This window comes from Rhinoraja longicauda, chromosome 13 (assembly GCF_053455715.1).
Source record: "Rhinoraja longicauda isolate Sanriku21f chromosome 13, sRhiLon1.1, whole genome shotgun sequence".
Classification (NCBI taxonomy): Eukaryota; Metazoa; Chordata; class Chondrichthyes; order Rajiformes; family Arhynchobatidae; genus Rhinoraja; species Rhinoraja longicauda.
The window spans coordinates 29,198,823-29,222,977 of NC_135965.1; the positions used below are offsets into that span (position 1 = coordinate 29,198,823).

General features: G+C 41.3%; 1 protein-coding gene across 2 annotated transcripts in view; it reads right to left on the minus strand.

The window, feature by feature from the left end:
* LOC144599597 (glypican-5-like) overlaps positions 1-24,155 on the minus strand; it is a 450,059-nt gene that overhangs the window by 386,240 nt on the left and 39,664 nt on the right. For both annotated transcript variants that reach the window (XM_078410665.1, XM_078410666.1), the window contains exon 2: positions 16,184-16,345. In XM_078410665.1, the coding sequence (XP_078266791.1) occupies positions 16,184-16,345 (162 nt within the window). The remainder of the gene's footprint in view (positions 1-16,183; positions 16,346-24,155) is intronic.

Here is a 24,155-nt window from a genome sequence, read left to right on the forward strand (position 1 = left end):
ATTAATACATATTATTTTCCACCTGGGTCTTCATATGACCTTATTGTTAATAAACTGGCTGCTCTGTTGCAAAAAAAATCAAGAGTCAAGACTCAAGAGCATTTAATTGCTAAATGCACCGTGAATGGAACAAATTAAATTCCTGCTTGCGGCAGGTTTACAGGCACACTTTCGCAACAACACAACAAATAAAAATACAATAAACAATAACGCAATAAATTATGTTGTACTAGGTAACCAGACTATAATAGTGCAATACTTCAATAGTCCTTGGATCAAATGTGAAGTTCTTAAGGGCATCCAGAGAGAGTTGTGAAAAATACTACTAAATCAAATTGATTTATTTCTCCTTTGTAATAAACAGTTCTCAGTAACCAGCAATTCTACACTTATAACGAGAATGAACGAGAAAAACATGGCAGTTTTTCAATTAACTCAAGCTAACACAGCCAAGGGACTATTTGTTCATGCTCCTTGGAGATATTAATCAAGTAACTGATTGCTAACTAAAATAGGTGTAAGGTGGGGTCTTGGGATAAAACACTGGTTTAGCTTATAAGCTTGTATTCAGCTTAAAATGCCACTATGAAAAGGTGTGTTTCGAACAGCTAGAGTGTCGTCAAACAAATGTTTGCCATTGGAATTCCTGCTGTCACTGTTTAAAGAAGGTTCTAGGCAAAACACTTCAACTAACATGATCAGCTGTTTGGGAGCAAACACTATGTGGTATGAAGCACTATTTAAAGAGATACTTACTGCTTACAAGAATACTCATCATAGCATGGTCATTATAGCTGGAGCGTAAACATCTTGAGTCACATTGGAAGGCTTTCAACAATGCTTTACAAGGACGTTGAAGCACTCTGTCAATATTCATTCCAGACGTTCAGTGAAGCGTTTACCTTAAAAATTGTGAATGTTGTGCCACTCCACCTTAGCTAACAACTGAGCATAGTCACACCTGGTCCAAGACCCAGCCCTGAAGTATGACACTGCCAGAGCTCTCCATACTTCAGTCCAAGTGGTGAACAAGCCCAACTACAGTTCTCCACAAAACTCACATCTAACGAGCAAGTTGGACCTTCTGTTGTCCATTGCCTTCGAGTCTCCAATCTGAGTTAAGTAGTATCAGTGGATGTGCCATTCAATAATGGTGCCTGTTTTCCCATTTGGACTTGAATCTTAAGAGACTGCAAAAACCTCCAAGATTGTTTAGTTTAGTTTATTTTTTGTGTAGAGATACAGCATGGAAACAGGCCCTGTGGCCCATCGAGTCCACACTAAACAATGATCACCCGTACACTAGTTCGATGTTATCCCACTTTTGCATCCTACCTACGAGGGGTAATTACAGAGCCCAATTAACCTACAAACCTGCACGTGTTTGGCATGTGGGAGGAATCCGGAGCATCCGGAGAAAACCCGCACAGTCACAGGGAGAACGTCCAAACTCCATGCAGGTAGCACCCGTAGTCAGCATCAAACCCGGGTCTCTCGCCATGCTACTGTGCCACCCTGTGTTCTGAATATCCAGAATATTACTTAAAGTAGCTCAGGAGAAAAACTGTAAAGGCATTGAAAATAAAACATTTCTTAATTGTCCTGGAACCTTTTTGATTATTAATTTCAAAATATCGGGGTTGCCGAAAAATTATTGTTTTACTGCATGAAATGACTCAATTTGGCAATGAAAACTCTACCCATTCATCAGTGGTGCAGCTAGTAGAGCTGATGCCTCACATCTCCTGCGACCTGGGTCAGATCAAGAGCTCCAGCACTGTCTGAGTGCAGTTTGCATGTTCTCCTTGTGACCATGTGGGTTTCTCCAGATGTTCCAGGTTCCACCCACATCCCAAAGACAGTCGGGTTTTCTAGGTTAATTGGCTGCTGAAAATTGCCTCATGTTTGTAGTTGAGTGGTGGAATCTGGGAGGAATTGATGAGAATGTGGGGAGAATAAAAAATACGATTAGTGTAGGATGAGTGGAAATGGGTAATGCATGTTGGCACAGACTTGGCGGGCCAAAGAGCCTGTTTCCTGCTGTATGTCTCTATGACTCTAATCGACATTGACCGTCAGCGCACCAAGAGAGTGACGAATGGTGTGAGCATGGGACTGCAATGAGACTCTCCAGCAGCCAGGGTTCGAAGGCCTGTTGCTTCAACAAGTCAGGGTATAAAATGTCAAATTCATATTTCCATCAGTCCTTGTCGTGTTTTTCTGGGAGTTATTTACAAAGGAACAACTGTGGAATGTAAAAGGAACTTTCCCTTTGTGGGAGAATCTTAAACAGCGGTATAGTTCTAAGACAAGGGGTGAGTCATATAAACCAGGGTGGTGTGTAGAAATGAAATTCTTCTCCAAAATTAGTGAATCTCTGGAATTCTCTGCCCAATAGTTTTAGCTATATGTTTAGAGAGGTATGGGTCAAACAAGGGCAAATGGGGCGAGCTTTGATGGGTACTTGGTCAGGATAGAAAAGTTGAGCCAGAGGGTTTGTTTCCATGCTGTATGTCTCTAAGACTCTGCAGAGGGTTGATCACTAGAATTTAATGTAGAAGATGATACATCTTTGAACGATCAGAGATTGAGGGCTATTGGGATCTGACACAAAGAGGAGATGAGGCATGGGGCATACTGAGAACCAGTAGCTTAATCCTACGTCTTGTTTTCTTAAAGGGCCTGTCCCACTTAGGCAATTTTCAGGCGACTGCAGTTCGCCGGGGTGTCGCGGGCATGATAGTGAGGAGTCTTCAAAGAATCATAGTGGATCTCGGCACGTCGCTGAGAAATCATCCGGTTTGCAATTTCTCGGCGACAGCTGGCTTGTCGGCAGGTATCGTTGCTTATTGCGGGCGCTGTCGCATGCTGTCCCCAGGTTTGATAGGTTCTCTTAGATGCATTTAGAAACACATAATATTAAAATAAGTAAAGTCATTTCAAAATACCATAAAATACTCGTGTTTAACCAATTTATTTACCGTCAGGACATTTGATAGGTAGATTGGAGGCGACAGTTTGACGGTCAGGTAAGCGTGGGAATTTCGCGATATTTATGGTCATCAGCCATTACATTTAAAGTGTGTTCCAAACCCAGATATGCAACCCAGAAACTAGATATGCATCTCCCTTACATTTTCAAAGAATGCCCACACACTTTTCACAAAAATCCACTTAACCACTTTTAAAATATATTTTTTTAATACAGCTATTAGTAAACTGGAAGTAAATCCAGTTTATTCCTTGTTACAGTGAAGCTTGGTTTTCAAGTAACCCGGGCAAGTTTTTTTTATATCAAAACTTTTAAGTACTTACCGACTTGTCAGTGATTTCTGCGAAAATTAGGACGCCGGAGAAGCATTGACAGCGTGGGAATTTTCACGATGTTTCCGAAGACGGTGTAATCTCGACCTGACTCGGCATTGTCGTGGTCATTGTCGTCGGGTAAAAGAAAATTTTGGCGATCTGCTACGACTTTGACAGTCACCGGCCAGTCGCCAAAATAAATCGCCTAAGTGGGACAGGCCCTTAAGTTTATGAACAATGATGATTTTAAACCAATATTTTTTTTTACAACCATTGTATCAAAGACTTTCATTGGAACAAAGAACTAGCATTACAAGCCAACAATTAGTTGCCATGGACAAAAAAGTCAGAAAATACGATCCTTTGAGGAGTACAGTTCAACCCGAGGACTAGCAAAAATAGAAGGGAGAATGGATCAATGTCTCTCCCCAACACTCCTGCTTATCAGCAGTTATTACCACTGACTAATTGAATGGGCATATTGTTTTTTTTAAATGGTTTACAAATAGACATATGGTTTTAATTTTTTTAGAACTGCATGACTTCAAACTGCCATCTGGATTTCATTTAAGAGGCTGCAGCAAAGTCTGCCAATACACCCTCAGGTTCCCTCACTCGTCTTTCCCTCCTACTGGCAAAACAAAGCAACACTTCAAACTCGTTTTTTTTAAACCAATTTTATAGTTGTGAGCATTTCTCAGATCCTGTCCAATCAAAGCATTGGCAAAAAAACATCACTCGATTACGGTTTTATTGTTTCAGCCTAAGCTCTGGGCTATAACCTAGGCACGAGATGCACTCACTTTCCAATTGGGCCTGCCCCACACTTTAGCTCACTTGGCTCAGGTTGGGGTGAGGAAGGGCAACATTTGAGCTGCTCCCCAGTTGAAGCAATGTCGTGACTTCTGAAGAGCGGGAGGTGGGACTCTCACTGTTCACCCCATGGGGATAGGAACTTCCAAGGCACCAGTGAATGGTGTCGACAGTGGTCATATGACAGTCCTGCTCCTCACTTCTTCATCTATCAAGGCTGGGAGAAGGTTGGTTTGTTGAGACCAATCTGAATTAAACTCTGTTTTAAACGCTGTTTGCCGTTTCTCAGTCCACTTGCCCAGCTGGACAAGATCCTGCGAAAATTCTTGACAACCATCTTTACTGCTTATGATACCATTTATTTTAGTGCAATTTGTAAACTTACTAATCGTGCCTTGTACACTCTTACCCTAATTGTTGATATGGATGACAAACGGCAATGGGCCCAGCACTGATTCCTGAGGCACACCACTAGACACAAGCCTCCAGTCTGAAAAACAACCTTCCACCACTTCCCTATGCTTCCTACCATAAAGTCAATTCTGTATCCTGTCTCTCCCTGGATCCCATGTGATCTAACCTTCCAGAGCTGCCTGCCATGTGGAACCTTATCAAAGGTCTTGCTGAAATCCACATAGACTATGTCTATGGTCCTGCTATCTAATTTTTGGTTATTTTTAAAAAATCAATCAAATAGGGGAGACATGATTTCCCTTGTACAAAACCTTGCTGACTATCTCTAATCAATCCCTGTCTTTCCAAATGATTGTATATTTAATCCCTCACAACCCCCTCCAATTCCTTTCCTATCAGAGATGTTAAGCTTGCTGGTCTATAGTTCTCAAATGTTTCTTTGCGGCCCTTCTTAAATAAAGACAAAACATTAGCACTTTTGTGTCTTTTGGCATCTTACCCATGTCTAACAATAATTCATATATTTCAGAGAAGGCTCCTGTAACCTCTTCTGCAGCTTTCCATAGTGTCCTTGGACATGTTTATCAGGTCTGGGAGATTTATCTACCTTCATCTCAATGTAGACATGTTTAACACTCGAAGTTAATGCCTTGGTAGCAATATGGTGGTAAAATTCCTCAAAATGTGTAAGAATATAGTTGACAATTGTGAAGTGTTGAATGATATTCTTCATGTAACGTGGGTCTCTATCTCTGGATTCATTTATGCCACAGCTCTGTTTCAAAGCCAGATTCATCGAGGAAGACAGCAAGGTTCAAATACTATTGCTCAAACCAGACCCAATGAACCCAAATGAAATTAGCCACTGTTCCCAGTTCCAGATTTCTTGCCCTGCTGGCAAGAAATGTGTCCTCAAAAATTTTCAATCAACTTGGTTCATGGTCGTTCTTGAAACCATTAATCACAGTCCTAGCCAAACACTGAAAAGTGCACAACCAATAAATAAAATTCCTGTTGTTTTAGCTAACACAACTTGTTTGCAGAGGCATTCAAAGCAACGAACAGTTTGTTCACTGAACACTTTCATGTTTGGATATACCTTCGATCAAACAAGTATTTGGCAGCAAAGGAGTCGTTAATAATGAAGACTTTTGGATAAATAGGTCTTCATACATCACTTTCACATAGCAAACTTTTGTTTTGCCCTATTTACTTTTCACACTTGACCAGGGTCAAGGAAAGAAAGGAGTCTGTTCATTTGCTGCTCATGCCAATGACAACATCTGAGGGAATAAAGTTGCAACAACAAAAGAGATTTAGATGTTTGTTACCCTCCTGAATGAATCAGAGTCATAGTGAATCAAAGAGCGCAGAAAGAGTCCATTCAGCCCACAACATCCATGCAATCATTTTACTTATCTGCACTAACCTCATCTACTTGCAATTAGTTCACAACCATCTATGGCTTTGCAATTCAAGGGTCTGTCTAGATGTTTCTTAACTGCTGTGGGAGTACGGCTCCATCACCTTCTCAGACTGCACGATTCACATTGCACTATTCCCTGGGTGAAAAAAGCCCCCACAGGGAATGACTGGAGAATTGATTAGGAGAAATTATTGAATATTTCTTCGGTCAACTTAATCACCGTTTCATCTTTCTCACATGCAGAATCAAGATAAACTTATTCTTCCTGTACCTACAGTTGGCAACAGAAAAAAGCTCTCTACACACTGTCCAGTCTTAGAGTTGCAAGTTAAATAAAGAGAAAACTCACTATTTTGTCTGATCAAATATTCCCACACAGGCAGTGCAAGATGCAAAATCCCATCACAGACTTGCGCCACAAATTCGACACAACCCAAAGCTCCAGCTAGCATGCTCCATCAAATACTCCCAGGGCAGGTACAGCACAGATCAGCCACAAATCTCCCTCTACACCTTACCAAACACCTTATATTCACTCCAAGTGCTTAACATTTAATTGCCTTCCTAAGTCGCCCAGCAGACTTTAGAATTAAAATGGCACAACAGGCTATTTTGGCAATAAATTGCAATAATGGCCACAAGCAAAAAATAAAATCCACAAGAACACTTTGAAAGCAAGACTTTACATGATGCATTTAGCTTCTGTTGATTCCTTCCAGGGGGAAAATAAATGAGAAAATGTTGGTACCCTGCCAATACCTAACCTGAGCAAGTAGTTCAATGGAAATAATTCTTCCCAATGTGTGTCGCTGGCACTTATTCCATCCATTGCCATACTGGGCCCTGTTTACCATGCAGTTTACCCAAATGTCAGATGCTGCAAATTTGCACTTCAGATAACATGAACTTTTCAGAAATATTAACTCTGCTTCTCTCTTCACAGATGCTGCCTGATCAGTTACACAATTCCAGCCTTTTCTGCCTTTATTTCTGTTCCAGAAATACTTGTATTCAGTAACATTAACACACGGCAGTAATATAAATACAGATGACAGCAGCCATCTCTAATTCCTAATTATTCCCAATGATTTGTGATCACAAGTAAGAAAGAACACATAGAATGAGAATGCCATTTCCTTCAGTATATGATAAATATTGCACTGATATCAGTTTCAATTATATCAGAGAAGTAAAAGAAAAAGGGGAAAAGGAAACATAATGAGAGAAAGGAAAGAGTTTGAGACCTGATGAGAACATAAGAGATAAACTGGAGCGTACCAAGAAATGATGAGAGGCAGAGAGAACAAATAAAGGAAATGTAAAGTGATTGATAGAACATGGAAGCAATAAAAAACACAAAGTTTTCAACAAAGGGAGATGGAGATGGAGATAAACAGAGAATGAGAAGACATTGTTGATGATGTTCTGTTTAAATCAGAGATTCAAGAAGCTAGCAGGGCAAAACCACTACATCGGATGTTAGAGGTTAGGTACTCTGCAAACGATCCTCTGCGCTGGAGAAATGAAACACTGATTGAGAGATCGCTTTGCAGAGCACTTGTAGTCTGTCTGCAGATATGACTGAATTAGTGGGTTCCATTTTAATTCATCATACCCCTCCCACCTCTCTGTCTGTGGCACCCTGCACTGTTACAAGACTCAACACAAGCTTGAGGAAGACACAAAATGCTGGAGTAACTCAGGCAGCATCTTAGGAGAGAAGGAATGGGTGACGTTTCGGGTCGAGACCCTTCTTCAGACTGATTGAGGAACATCAACTCATCTCCTGGCTGGACACATTACAGTCTCCTGGACTCGAGATTAAACTTTATGACCAACTTTCTGTCTGTTTGACCTGGGTTTTTCTGCCCATCATCATATACACTGTTTACATTATGAAAGCAGCTTCATCTGATCCTAACTGCTACTTATTGCAACATAAAGTCATCGGCCTCACCCCACCAGATGTCTCATCCACCTCCCTCTACCTTCTCCTCTACTACCGAACACTAACTTGTATTCTCTCTTTCCCAATTTTCATGGATGGTTTTGTATCAGAAACATTAACTGATTCTCTTTCCACAGGTGCTTCCTTAATCTGCTGAGTGTTTCCAGAGTTTTCTATTTTATATTATGTTACAAATCAGGTTTTGGAGAAGTTATAGGATCCATCAACAGGCTGAAGACAAAATAGTGAAAGATAATGTACCATACTGACAAAAAATGGGGTGAGTGATTTTGGTTGAGGTTCTCATTGACTGTGGTGTAGAAGCAACAGGTCAAAGTGAGTAGGAAAAAGTGGACACGAAGCTATCAAAGACTTTGTGGAGGAACCAAATTACAGCCTTCCAAGGACAGAGGAGACTTGATGAAGATTTTGGGGTGACAGTGGGTTGAGAAGAAGACTAGTAAAGAACAAAGCTTTGCATCAATATGGCTCAAAATCTTCGCAAAATGTTTTATAGACAAATATTTATTTTAATTTAATCGCTGAAGTGACTCCGTGTGCAACAGTAGCATAATAAACATCAGACTACCTCTTTTTTTGTGCTAATAGATGGGGAATAAATATTAATTCAGAGACCAAGGAGAAAAGGCGGAAAAGAAATATAAAACATATAAAAATAAGTTGACTAATATTATGAGGGTATGTAAGAAAGATTACTATAATGAAATATTAGATAAAAATAAAAACAACATTAAAGGTACATGTAGTGTGTTAAACAGTATTATTAGAAATGGATCTAGAAACTCAAGTTACCCTCAGTATTTCATCGATAACAATAAGACTATAAGTAATATGGATGATGTGGTTAGTGGTTTCAACAATTTTTTTGTAAGTGTGGGACCAAAATTGGCAGAAAAAATCAATGATCCAGAGACACCCAAAGAGTGATGATTATGGAGAAAGAAATCCAAGCTCATTGTTTTTTGGAGCAGTAGAAGAAAATGAAATCATGAATATTGTAGACAAATGTAAGAACAAAACCTCTACTGACTGGAATGAAATTGACATGACAATAGTCAAGAAAGTCATTGATGGTATTGCAAAACCACTAACGCACATCTGTAACTTATCGTTTCTAACTGGTAAATTCCCAAGCTAAATGAAATTTGCAAAAGTTATACCTTTATATAAAACTGGGGATAGACACCACTTCACAAATTAAAGGCCTGTTTCCTTACTTTCCCAATTCGCCAAGATACTGGAGAAACTCTTTACTGAAAGACTAGACAAATTCATTGATGGTAATCAATGGTAATCTACAGAAGCACAAATTGCTGACTGACAGTCAGTATGGATTCAGTTCAAACAGATCAACATGTATGTCGCTAATCGAATTAAATAAATTACTAATTGTGTAGACAAAAAAAAGTATGCAGTGGGAGTATTTATAGATCCAAAAAAAGCTTATGATACCATTGATCACAATATATTGATAAATTGGAAAGGTACGCTATCAGGGGGGTGGTGTTGAATTGATTGAGAAGCTATTTAAGAAACAGGTAACAGTTTGTAAAAATAGGTAACCATAAATCAACATGCTTGGATATTACTTGTGGAGTACCTCAGGGGTCAGTATTAGGACCGAAATTGTTCATTCTGTAAATAAATGATATATGCAGAGTATCAAAAATATTGAAATTTGTTTTATTTGCAGACGATACTAATATCTTTTGTTCTGGGGAGAATTTACAGCAGCTTTTGGAGGAGATCACATCAGAAATAAGAAAATTAAAAAGGTGGTTTGATATAAACAAATTATCATTAAATTTGAACAAAACAAAGATTATGTTGTTTGGAAATTGTAAAATAAGCACAATGAGGATAGATGATGTTGATATAGAAAGAGTATATGAAAATAAATTTCTAGGTGTGATATTAAACCACAAGATCTGCTGGAAACATATAAAACATGTGTGAGCAAAGCTGGCAAGGAGCATTGCAGTCCTGGGAAGAACAAGGCACATTCTGAATCACAAAGCACTGTACATTGTTTATTGTTCACTTGTATTGCCATATCTAAATTACTGTGTGGAGGTCTGGGTTAACACTTACAAAAGCACCCTAAATCCATTATGCACACTGTAAAAAAGGGCCAAAAGAATAGTTAATAATGTAGGATTTCGCGAACACACCAACTCTCTTTTTTTAAAGTCAAATGCCTTGAAGTTCATGGATCGAGTAGAATTTAACAGCACAAATAATGTATAAAGCAAGAAATAATTTAGTACCAGGTAATATACAAAAAAATGTTCTTTGACAGGGAGGGTGGTTATAATTTGAGAGGAAAGTTTAATTTAAAGAAACATTGCGTTCATACAACTATGAAGAATATGTGTATTTCAATCTGTGGGGTGAAATTGTGGAATGATTTGGATGTGGCACTCAAGCAAAGCACAAACATTACTCAGTTCAAGAAGATGTACAAAAAAAATATTTTCCAGAGGTATGAGAATGAGGAAGGGCTGTGATGATGGTTAAGTTTTAGTTTATTGATACAGTGTGATATTTGCGTTGTACATAGAATTTGGATAATGGTTTATAAACTGCATATATGTATGTGTGCATATATGTATGTATGTGGCATATGTATGGATATATGTATGTATGTATATGTGTGTGTGTGTGTGTGTGTGTGTGTGTGTGTGTGTGTGTGTGTGTGTGTGTGTGTGTGTGTGTGTGTGTGTGTGTGTGTGTGTGTGTGTGTGTGTGTGTGTGTGTGTGTGTGTGTTTGTATATATATATGTGTGTGAGTGTGTGTGTGTGTGTGTGTAGATGAGATAAAGTTTGTGAATTAATTGATGAGTAGCGGAGAAGTGGTAGGAATAAATAAGTGTATACTTCCCCCTACTCCTTTTTGAACATGTAAGATTTAATTTGTGTTGTTTATGAGAATTTATTCATTGAGTTGTGTATAGGTTTATCGTTCATTTCATTTTATTGTTATTTTGTTTTGTTTTTATCTTTTTTTGTTTTACACGTTCAAAATAAAATATAAACAACAACAACAACAACAACAACAAAATGGCAGCACATTGGCGCTGCCTCACAGTAGCCAGAGACCTGCGTTTGATCCTGACTACGGGTGCTTTCTATATGGAATTTGTACATTCTCCCTGTGACCCCGTGGGTTTTCTGTGGGTGCTCAGGTTACGGCTCGCATTCCAAAGATGTGCAGATTCGTAGATTAATTGGCATCTGTAAATTGTATGACCAAGAACACATGTATATGGGTGATCGATGGTTGGTGTGGACTCCGTGGTCCAAAGGGCCTGTTTCCACACTGTATCTCTAAGCTCAGATTTACTTCAAAAATTGTGCACTGTGCATAGTGTCCACAGGATGTTAATATACAGGCAGGGCTGCATTGCTGTGCGCAGAATGCATTAATGTTCATGGAGGGACACCTTGGGGAATTTGATACATCATGCTGTGTAATGACATGAGGGGGAGCAGGTTGAAGCAAATGTTATTGGGCCATATTCAATCAATAGACCACTGAGTCAAAGGTGGCATTATGACACAGGTAGGATTTGAAGAGCCTCTCAAAAAGAAAAAAGTGAGAAGACAGAAATGTTTGGGAAGTCAATTCTAGTATCTTGGTTCTGAAGAAGGTCCCGACCCAAAAAATCATCTGTCCATTTCACTCCACAGATGCAACTTAACCCATTGAGTTCTTCTAACAATATGTTTATTGCTCAAAATTTCAGCATTGGCAGTCTCTTGTATCTGCTGTGACTTGGGCATAGGAAGCTAAATGCATGGCCATCTGAGGTGGGATAAAATGAAGGAGATAGACCAAAGACTGGTGCTGGAGATGGTCAGAATTCTTGGGCAGTTTTGATCTGAAGATTGCAAGTAATTGGATGACTCTCCCTCTATGTGTGTGTGTGTACTCATGTCATCCTCTTCTTCCTGCACTTCAGCTCAGAGTATCTTATGCTTCCTTGTCAGCACTTGAATGGTTAAATCTTCAGTCAAATTGGTTACAGAGAAACCTGTCTTCCACTATTGCGAAACATCCAGTTACCCAGTGAAGCTTTAAGGGCCTGTCCCACTTAGGCGATTTTTTAGGCGACTGCCGGCGACTGTCAAAGTCGGAGCAGATCGTCGAAATTTTCTTTTACCCGACAACAATGACCACGACAATGCCGAGTCAGGTCGAGATTACACCGTCTTCGGAAACATCGCAGAATTCCCACACTGTCAATGCTTCTCCAGCGTCCTAATTTTCGTTGAAATCACTGACAAGTCGGTAAGTACTTGAGAGTTCTGAACTATAACATCTTGTATGGGTTACTTAAAAACCAAGCTTCACAATAATAAGGCATACACTGGATTGACTTCCAGTTTACTAATGGCAGTATTAAGAAGTTTAATTTTAAAAGTGGTTAAAGGATTTTTGTGAAACGTGTGTGGGCATTCTTTGAAAATGTACGGGGGATGCATATCTGGTTTCTGGGTTGCATATCTGGGTTGGGAGCCCACTTTAAATGTGATGGCTGATGGCGATAAACATCGCAAAAATTCCCACGCTTACCTGACCGCCAAACTGTCGCCTCCAATCTACCTGTCAAATGTCCTGACGGTAAATAAATTGGTTAAACACAAGTATTTTATGGTACCTTGAAATGACTTTACTTATTTTAATATTATGTGCTTCTAAATGCATCTAAGAGAAACTAGCAAATCTGGGAACAGCATGCGACAGTGCCCACAATAAGCAACGATACCTGGCGACAAGCCAGCTGTCGCCGAGAAATTTCGCTCCGGATGATTTCTCAGCGACGCGCTGAGATCCACTACGATTCTTGGCAGACTCTTCACGATCATGCCCGCGACACCCCGGCGAACTGTCGGCAACAGCCCAGTCACCGGCAGTCGCCTTAAAATCACCTAAGTGGGACAGGCCCTTTAGTCTTGTGTTTTCACTGACTTACAGGCCAGCTACAAGGGCTCAAGGCATTGTGAAGGAAACTACTATCTTTTGAGCACATTGTGTGAAGGTGAAGCAAAACAACAGCCCCAAAAGGAAGTAGATGGACCGAGTTTGCACAGGATCAGTTTCAGTCAAAAAATGTGAAAATGTAACAACTTCAACAGACCTGTTAAACCTCGTTCAGTTATTTGAGAGTGTTCTTGATTGTAAAAAAAATATACACATATCTGAATTTAAATGTGTTTCCTGTCTGCTTCACTGCTGGCTGTTCTGTGGCTTATCAAGTATTGCTTGCTGGCAGTTGAATTTTAGTCTTGTAAAGCTTCATTACAACTATCATATGATGAACGTTCTCATTGCGGTATGAGCCTAAGCAGGCATAGCTGGGAACTGTCCAGGTCTGACCGAACATCTCAGGGTCAGAACCCCAGGAAGAAGTTCCCAGGTGTATATGAAGGGCAAAGCATTGGCACTGTTCCTGGAAAAAGCACTTCAATAGGAATGCAGCAGCTCACACCCAGAAACCAGTAACATTTGCAGGGAGGCACACTAACACCCAGAAGCCCATTGTAAAACGGTGTTATGTAATCAAAGCTCACTCTTGCTGCTGCCTTTTGTTTTACGATGCTCTTTACGTGCCGGGCATCACGCCGGCATAGCGGTGGAGTTGCTGTCTTGCAGCGCTTACAGTGTCAGAGATCCAGGTTCGATCCCGACTACGGGTGCTGTTTGACAATAGACAATAGACGGAGTTTGTACGTTCTCCCCGTGACCGCGTGGGTTTTCTCCGAGATCTTCAGTTTCCTCCCACACTCCAAAGACATACAGGGTTGTAGGTCAATTGGCTTGGGTTTTTGTACTTGGTATTGTCCCTAGTGTGTGTACACTTGTGGTAATGTGCGGAGATCGCTTGTCGGTGCAGACTTGGTGGGCCGAAGGACCTATTTCCACGCTGTATCTCTAAACTAAACTAAACAAACTAAACCAGAAAACAGGTAAAGCAGTCCACTAAAAGTCATTCACCCCTGTCCGTAACGATTCAGAGTTCAAAACAATGAACGGAAAAATAGATTTTGGTAGGAGACATTAACGCCTTCCAAATTACACTTAACATACGCAAACCATTAATTTTACAAATCTCTACAATATTGTCAAGGTAGTGTGTCAGAAGAAACTGCAGATGCCTGTTTACACCAAAGATAGACACAAAATGCTGTAGTAACTCAACGGCACAGGCGGCATCTCTAGAGAGAAGAAATAGGTGATGTTTCGGGTCGAGACCCTACTTCAGACTGTCAGTGAGACTCAGACTTTGTGCACGATGGTGATCAGCTGCTGGCAGAGCCTCGCACTAATCCAGCAGAGCATTGCGTTAAAGATTCAAGATTCAAGATTCAAGATAGCTTTATTTGTCATCCAATATTGGACGAAATTCAGTAACCCACAGTCCAACAATAAAAGCATTAAATAGGCATTAAAATTACACAACCCCAAAAACACACAAAAAAATAAACATCCATCAAAGAAACATCCATCACAGTAAGTCTCCTCCAGTCCTCTCCTCACTGTGATGGAAGGCCACAATGTATTTCCCATCTCCTGCTGTCCTCTCCCGCAGACAGGTTGTTGTGGTTGCAGGCCGCGCCGGACGGTCCGCAGCGGCCCGAGCCCAAGGCGAGTCCCAGCCGCTCCCGCAGCCTCCGAAGACGGCCGGCTCCGCTGATGATAAGTCCGATCCGAGGCGGACGAACACGCTGCTGCTGCCGCTGTTGCTGCATGTCGGGGCGGTCGTGGCTCCCGACATTGAAGCCCCCGCCCAGCAGAGAAATATCCCGCGGCATATCTTAGGCCACGCCGGACGGTGAAATGTCCGCGACCCAAGCCCCACGATCCTGGGCGGGCGAACCCGCTGCCGCTGCCGGAGCTCCCGATGTCGGCATCCACGCGGCCCGGGCCTAAGGCGAGTCGCAGCCACTCCCGCAGCCTCCGAGGACGGCCGGCTCCGCTGATGGTAAGTCCGATCCGCGGGCTCTGCGAACCGGAGCCCTGGAAGGCGCCAGCTCCAGGAGTTGGGCCGATGGTAGGCCGCAGCAGGAACGGAGACACCACCCAGAAAACAAAGGCCGGGTCTCCGTTCGGAAGGGACACCTATTTACAATTTTACAGTTCCCCCCTCCCCCCCACATACACACATAGTACACAAACACAAAAACACGACATCACAACTACAATTAAGACAAAAAAACAACAAAAACACAAAGACAAATGGACCGCAGGTAAGCCGCAGCTGCTATGGCAGCGCCGCCATTTTGGATGTTAAAGTGCCTTTCCCACCTCCAGCTCGCCAACTGCTCTGATTTTATCTCCATCCCTTACAAATGAGGAGGAAAATATTGAAGAGGAATGTCATGAAAGAGAAAAAATATATATAAATTTCAGACATTACCTTGACAATATACACAAAATGCTGGAGTCACTCAGTGGGACAGGCAGCATCTCTGGAGAGAAGGAATAGGTGACGTTTCGGGTCGAGACCCTTCTTCAGATTGGCAGTTACTCAAGCATTTTGTGTCTATTCAGTCGAGTTCCCGCCAGCCACTGATCACCCATACAACAGTTGTATGTCCTACACACTAGGGGCAATTTATACAGAGGCCAATTAACCTACAAATCTGCACGTCTTTGGAATGTGGGAGTTAACTGGAGCACCCAGTGAAAACCAGAGAGAACGAACAACTCCGCACAGACAGCACCCGAGGCCAGGATTGAATCTGGGTCTCTGGCACTATGAGGCAGCAGCTCTACCTCTGTGCCCATAACTGCCTAAATCCCAGATTAACGCTCTAATGCTCTAAATCCTAGATTTTTTGGCAATTCTACACTACTTTACAAAGATAAGATTAATGCAAATGGGACCTTAATAGTCGACATGACCAAAGTTGGCCTATTTCCGTGCTGCATTGCTCCAGAAAGTGGTCTGTGAGCAAGGCAAGTAAAACCAGGTGAACACTAAACTCCATGTGGAGAAGGAGTAACCTGAACACAGCCAGGGACAAATTGGTCAGAAATTAGATCCATCCACATCTTAAAAACATTTCTTGCGCAAGGCAGGAGCTCAGGAGGATGCACTTCTGCACCGACCTGGGTAAATCAAACCTCGACCACAAATCCCCCAAGCTGCTTTACAAGTATTTAAGCAGAGAACCCAATGCATGGCCAGGAAGATTAGTCACTTTGTACTGGTTCTCCTCCTGCTGTTAGTCAGCTGCAGTATTCCTACCTTGAAAAGCCACGCCATTCTTTTCAATTCTGTATTTCAGTTCGAAGCTCAGGAACTGGATGCTCTGTAAGAGCTCTCTCCGCACCACGACTTGATACCTCTCTTCCATTCTCTTCGTGCAGCAGGTTGGCTCATTGTGCATACAGATCTGTAAATCCTCATCTGTAACAAGAAGGAAGGTCAATCAATAGGTGAGACACACGGGGAAGATCAGCTCTGACAGAAAAGTACTTCTCATACACGTTTCCAAAGTCTCGTATAGAGGGTTGAGAATCTTGCTCTGGCTCGTGGTAATTTAAAAAATAGAGAAACACTAGGCATTGCGGTATAGGTTTATCTTTGTTGTGTGTACTGAGATACAGCGAAAAAATGTTGTTCATATGTTATCCATTCAAATCATGCTTTACAGGCACTCATAACTTCCATAATAGGTGACTTACATACACTCGCACTTACATCAGGAATTCTTTAAGCCCACTAACGCCCACGGGGTCTCCGCGTCGAAGAGTAAACTTACACTGCGCAGTATCATTTCTGTATCCAACTTCCATAACATCTGACTGATGCAAGGGTCTGCAGGATGTAACCCTTACATAAATCAGGGAGTGTCTGTATATGAATTCTATCAAACCATGCACAAGTACAGCAGATAGTACAAAGGGGAAAATACCAGAGTGCTGAATATTGTGTTATAGCAGTTAAAGAGAAAATAAAGGTAAGATAAAAGTGTAAGGGCCACAATGAGGTAGGTTGGGAGTTTGGGATTGCAACCTTAATTTATGTTACATCCATTCAGGAGCCTGATGACAGCAGGGAAGAAACTGTTCCTGAATTTAGTGCTATGTACTTTCAAGCTTTTGTATCATCTGCCTGATTGATGGAAGAGAGGAAAAGAAGGAATGACTTGGGTGAAAATGTTTTTTTATTATGTTGGCTGCTTTCCTAAGGTGGCGCGAAATCTAGATGGAGCCAATTGGCCTGGGGAGGTTGGGGTTTAGAGGGTTGGGGGGGGGAATGGAGGGGGGGGGTAGTGCAGTGTGCTGGTTTATGTGATGGACTGGGCCACATCCACAACTTTGCAATTTCTTGTGGTCTTGGGCAAAGCTGTTGCTAAACCAAGCTGTGATGCGTCCCGACAGTACACTTTCTATGATGCATCTGTGGAAGTTGCTAAAAGTCATTGGAGACATGCCAAATTCCATAATCCTCTGAAAAAGTAGAAGCATTGGTGGGCTTTCTTAGCCGTGGCTTCAATGTGGTTGGTCCAGGACCGATTGATTGTGGTATTCACGCCAAGGAAACCAAAGTTCCTTTGGGATTTCACTATAATACTTATATTCACATGCTATATGCACGTAAAACTTATTCTGTATGTTGATAAGTAGAATGTGACTGGGTGCTGGATGATTAATTTTCCTGGGCAGTAATTGCAGTAGATGTTTATGAGCAAATATAGAAGTCATTTAACTCTTATTGAGAGAGTAAATGGAATACACCCACTAGTGGCCATTGTACAGGGAAACTCTGCACTAGCAGGTCAGAAATCCCATCAAGAGAGTCTGTACAGCTATGGGTCTGTGTGCTTTTGAGTTTAGAATGAGGGGTGACTATATTGTGATCCAAAGGAGGCACAACAGAGTGAGATGTTTTATTTGTGTGAGGCAAAACAAGGAGCTGGTCAGCATTTGATCCAAATTCAGAACTGGCATTCCAGTAAGGAGGATGTATAAGGATTTCAAAGTCAGGGAAGCTTAGATGACCCAAGTAATTGTAAATTTAGTAAAAATGTCAAAAAAAATACACATGCAATGTTTAAGAGGCTGGAATCAGATAGGGCCTTTAAGAAATAAAAAGAAAGGAGAAAATAACTCACGCTGGTAGTTAAAAGGGCCAAAATAGATCACAATATGGCTTTGGTGTGACAGATTAATATAATCCGAAAGAGTCATCGAGTCACGCAGCACGGAAACAGTCCTTTCGGCCCAACTTGCCCTTGTTGGTGAGAGAAGATGCCCCATCCACACTTGTCCCACCTACCCATATTCGGCCCATATCTCTCTAAACATTTCCTATCCATGTACCTGTCCAAATGTCTTTTACATGTTGTTATAGTACCAGCCTCAAACACCTCACCTGGCAGCTTGTTGCATATCCCCAACAAACTTCTGTGTGAAAAACTTGCCTCTCCGGTTCCAATTAAACCTTTCCCCTCACATCTTAAACCTACGTCCCCTGGTTCTTAATTCCCCTGCTCTGGTTAAAAGACTGTGCATTTACCTATATTAAAAACAAGAGGGCAACCAGGGAGATTAGTGTGGCGATTACTAACATGCAAGAGCATTCTGAGATTAAGAAGGAAGAGGTGTGGCTTTTGAAGAGCATTAGGGGAATAAATCCCCAGGATCTGATTTGATCTACCCATGTTATTGAGAGAGGTGAGGAAGGAGATTGCGGGAGCCTTGACAAAGATCTTCTCTAGCCATAGGCAAGATCCTGGAGGACCGGAGAGCAACTCATGTTGTTCCTTCATTTAAGAAGGGAAGTAGAGAGAATCCAAGGAATTATAGGCCGATGAGCCTTAGGTCAGTGGTAGGGAAGCTACTGGTGAGGACTCTTCAGGATAGAATTTACTCCCATTTGGAAGAGAATGTGTTATTTAGGAACAGTCAGCGTGGCTTTGTACATGGCAGGTCGTATTTTACTAAATTGATCGACTTTTATTGAGGAGGTGCCAGAGGTGATCGATGACGGTAGGCCGGTAGGTAGGATGTTGTCGACATGGATTTTATTAAGGCATTTGATAAAGTGCCAAAAACAAACTGCTGAAGAACTCAGTGATTTGAGCAGCTTCTGTGGGCGCAAAGAGATGGTCATCAATTTGGGTTGAGTTTTTGGAGGCCATTCACTCATGAGGGGACCATTATTGAATCCTTACCTAATATTCACACAGGAGATCATTTTCCAAATCACCAAAATGAAATATAATAGACACAAGTTGATAGACACAAGGAATTGCAAATGCTGATTTACAAAAAAAGACACAAAGTGCTGGAGTAACTCAGCTGGTCAAACAGCATCACTAGGCATGTTCTTCCAGCTTGTTCTGCAGAGATGCTGCCTGACCTGCTGAATTACTCCAGCACTCTGCAGATAGGAAAAACAATCATAAAGATTAACAGAATAGTGTTGTATTCTAACGATTACAAAGGTTGGAAATTATGGTTCAATTGTATAGAGATGTGGTCTGACTGATGAGTAGAACGCTGCTTGGTTTGGAAGCTATGCATCAGGAAGTATCAGCAGCACATATTTGCCAAAGTGGTCTGGGAATTAAAGAGTTAAATTACAAAGAGAGGCTGCATAAACCAGGCTTGTGTTCCCTGAAGAACTAAAGGTTGAAGGATGATCTGATCAAAGTGTTTCGAGTTTTAAGGGATTTGATAGGATGAATAGAGACTATTTCATGTGATTGTCTTATCTTCACCCTCAGACACACGGGTGAAACGCAATGAAGTGGCATCTGCTGCTGCAACCAACCCCAGATTTATTTCCAGCAAAGTCAATGGTGCTGGATTTTGGAAGTGTAGTACAATGCCTTCACAGTGTAATGCAAAGTACGATTTGATCTTTAACTGGTAAACATCACTTAATGTTGGCTTCATCACCTTTACAGATCAATAATAAAGCACCTTTAATCTTAGTAATCAGAATTAATTCACTTTTACATGCTAGTCACTGTGGGGAAAAAGGACCTGAATTTTTTTTGCATCTTTCAATTCTTTTTCTTACAAATGCAATATTTCTGCAAAATAGTCAGTGAATCAAAACAAGTTTGATTTATTGATTAATGCGCGTTATGTTTTACTTCAACAAATGAATGTATATTATTATTGATAAATTACCTGCTCCCACACCCAATATCCTGTGCTATGGTGAAAACACAAATTGATATGTATCCAACAAGATAAATCCCACTAAGAACATTGATTTTTAATTTTAAATTATAACAACAAAAAAGAAAATTCACATTCTACCTAACCATGTAACATGAATCCAGTTTGAACACCAAGGACTGATTCATACCATCTTAAAATTAAAGCCTATGGATTTAGGTCAGAATCCAACTGGAAATTTCTCGTTTTGGGTTAAGTAGAGGTATCAGGAGATGTGCCAAATGGAGAATTCAATTCTCTCCATTAATTTCAATTTGATTATTATAAAGGAATTCAGCAGGCCATCTGGTGATTCTACAAGAAGAGAAAACGATGGAAACACTCAACAGGTCAGGCAGCATCTGTGGAAAAGGAAACTACTGATTTTGTCCAGAGTTGCCAGGATTCAAGGGCCTAACCTAAAGGGAATATTGAGCAGGCTAGGACTTTATTCCTTGGAGCACAGGAGGGTGAGGGATGATCTTATAGAGGTGTACATGATCGTGAGGGGAAGAGATAGGGTAAAATGCTGGTATTGAATCAAGAACCAGAGGACATAGGTTTAAGGTGAAGGCGGAAAGATTTACTTATTTTTACACAAAGTGTGGTGGGTATATTGAACAAGCTGCAGAGGAGGTAGTTAAAGCAGGTACTATTACAACATTTGGGCAGCCTTAGTTTAGTTTTTAGTTTACGGAAACAGGCCCTTTGCATGGAAATAGGCCCAGTCAGCTAGACTGCACTGACCAGTGATCGCCAATGCACTAGTTATACCCTACACACTAGGGACAATTTGCAGAAGCCAATTAACCTTCAACCTGCATGCCTAAGGAATGTAGGAGGAAACCGGAGCACCCAGAGGGAACACATGCGGTCACAGGGAGAACTTACAAATTCTATACGGACAGCACCAGTAGTCAGGATCGAATCCGGGTCTCTGGCGCTGTAAGGGAGCAGTTCTGCCACTGTGCCACCCTAAATGTACAGGATACGTTTGGAAAGATATGGGTCAAATGCCCAAAGGTGGGACTAGTGTAGATGGGGCACGTTGGTTGGCATGGGCAAGTTGGACCAAAGTGCCTGCTTCCACACTGTATGATTCTATTCTGGGTAGACAACCAGTTGGCCAGGGAACCCATGATACTGCATGGGTTAATTGAAGGACAACTGTTCAACGGACTTCAGGAATTGCCAGCCAATCCAATACATGCCAACCAGGAAAACAGGATCCATCATGCTGCTAGTGAGATTTCCCAAACTTTCATCATCTATCCCACATAAACTGGATCTAACCCAATATTTTACCCTCCATATCCTGGTTCTCACCAAGACCCATTCATCCTCACAGATCTATTCATTGACCTACAGGATGTTAATGTTTAATGTTTTTTAATATTTTTTGCTGTAAAACGATGTATTTGCCTGTCTCGATTCTGCACACTGCCAATCCTGCGACCCTTTGAGATGGAATCATTGAATTATATAGCACAGAAACAGACCCTTCGGCCAACCATATCCATGCCGACATTTTTGCCCTTCAACACTAATCCCATTTGCCCAGTTCCCTCCTTTACTGTGGCGATCAGAATTACACACAATTTCCTAAGTGCAGTTTAACCTGTCCTTTGTGATTCTTAGGAAATCCAAATCTTGCTTCTTATGAATTGTTGAGTTATTTTCTTAATACCATGCCGATTTTAGTGCCTGTCTACATGTCTGTTAAACCTAGTGATGATATATGACTCCAACACCTCCTCTGCCAGCGAGTTCAAGATATCAATAGCTGTGTAAAAAAAAACTTTCCCCTCAAATCCTCTTTAAAACTCCTGGCCATCAGTTTGTGCATACGTCCAATTATCTTCCTACCATTGGAAAACGATTCTGACTATCTACCCTCTCTATACCCCTCAACGTTTAATATACATTTATCAGGTCACGGTTCAATCTACTTCACTCCAGAGAAAACAAGTCTAACCTATCCACTTTCTCTCTATATCTAAAATCCTCCAATCAAGGCAACATCTCGTGTGTACTTTGCATTCTCTCCAATACAACCACATCCTTCCTGTCATGTGACGATTGCATATAATAACCAGTGCTTTACGGTTCACGAGACTTCCAATTCTTGCCCCTTGTGTATTGATGCTTTCCTTTCCTCAACATTTGGCAGATGCAACCATCCTAAATTCTGGAATACTTTCCAGATTTCTACCATTCATCACCTTCTTCAATACATAGCTTTAAATGTACTTCTAACCATTAGAGTCAGAGAGACCACAGAAACATGGCCTTCAACCCACCTAATCTGCACCAATCAAGCTATTTACACACCAATTTACACACCAATCCTATTTTTTAATTTAGTTTAGAGATACAGCACGGAAACAGGCCCTTCGGCTATGTCCATACCGACCAACGATCCCCGCACATCAACACTACCCTACACACACTAGGGACAATTTTTAGACTTTTACACTTTACTAACCTACAAACCTGCACGTCTTTGGAGTGTGGAAGGAAACAGAAGATCTCGGAGAAAACCCACGCGGTCACGGGGAGAACGTACAAACTCCGTGCAGACACCTGTAGCCGGGATCGAACCAGGATCTCAGGCACTGCAGGCACTGTAAGGCAGCAGCTCTACAGCTGCGCTAGAGTGCCACCCGCATTCTTCCCACATTCCCCTCAACTCCCCCTAGATCCTGCTGCTTATCTTCATACCAGGGACAATTTACGATGGCCAACTAACATACCACACTGCACATCTATGGGATGTGAGAAGAAAACGGAGTATACGAGAGATACCTCACACAGAATCAAAGGGAACATGCAATCTCAACACATATTCTTTCGTTCATCAACCCTAATATCTCATATGTAAGTTGATGTCAAATTTCATTTATCGGTTCTATTGATGCATCTCAGAAATTTTTTATTGCTCAAAGGCACATAAGCCTTTGAGATTTTACTTTTCAAAACTAATAATAATCATTCTCTCCACCAACTTTTACTGGATGTAATTCCTCACGTGCTAAAGGCCTTCAAACACATCCTTTTTATATTCAATTACTGAAAATGACTGAAGGGAAGTGCAGAAGAAAGATTGACCAGGATGTATTCAAGTGGAAAAAGAAGTGTTGAAATATTTTTATGTATTTACGAGTCATACTGTTGTTTCTACCACTGCACAATTATAGATGTGATAAGCAATACCTGGAATTTGTTGTTCTTCTGAATAATTATCTCCTTGTGCAGCCATTGCCCTCAAATGTGCATTATTGGAAGAAGGCATCGATTTGAAGGTACCCACCCCGTGTTTGGAAAACCAGTGGCCTCTAACAATCAGAGCAACAACAGCATAAGAAACTTTTGAAAAGGACTGCCAATGTACTTGGCAATTTCTCAAGTTGGCAGAGCAATTTAACACAAGATTTATAGGAAGCAGTTAAGTTGTGATCTCCACAGACTTCCATAGAAAGTGCCAAAGCAGACCTGGATGGATTTGACATTCACGGCAGGTAATTGGACACTCACAATTAAACTCCCTGTGCCTGTTTGGGTAAATGCCAGATTCTCTCAGGCTGAAGAACTGTTAAGGTTTGGTTGATTTTCAAACACCATTGCCAAAGTTTATACGATTGCACGCAAGGTTAAATCATCCAATTTACAATCCTCTAATTTATTGCCAAAATGCTCTATAACTCTTCTATGCATATTCAGCTCTTACTCCTCCCTCCTTCATTTCTACTGACTGCCACTTTATCTTCTTTATTGTGTGCGGTCCCCCAACTGAACTTTTCTTCCACCTTTACTCATTCTGTCTTTGATTGCAGAGAACGAAAGTGGAGGGATCTCTGGTCTCCAACAGTGGTCCAGAACAATCTGGGCTCCAATGGACTCTGGCAGCATGAATAATATCCACTCATAGTCGCACCATTGCACTAAAGAGTAAAACACAGTTAACGTAACAAGGGTCTTTGATCATAAGCACTTGCAGACACTAGAGAATCACCAACTGTTGTACTCTCCTCCTCTTAATT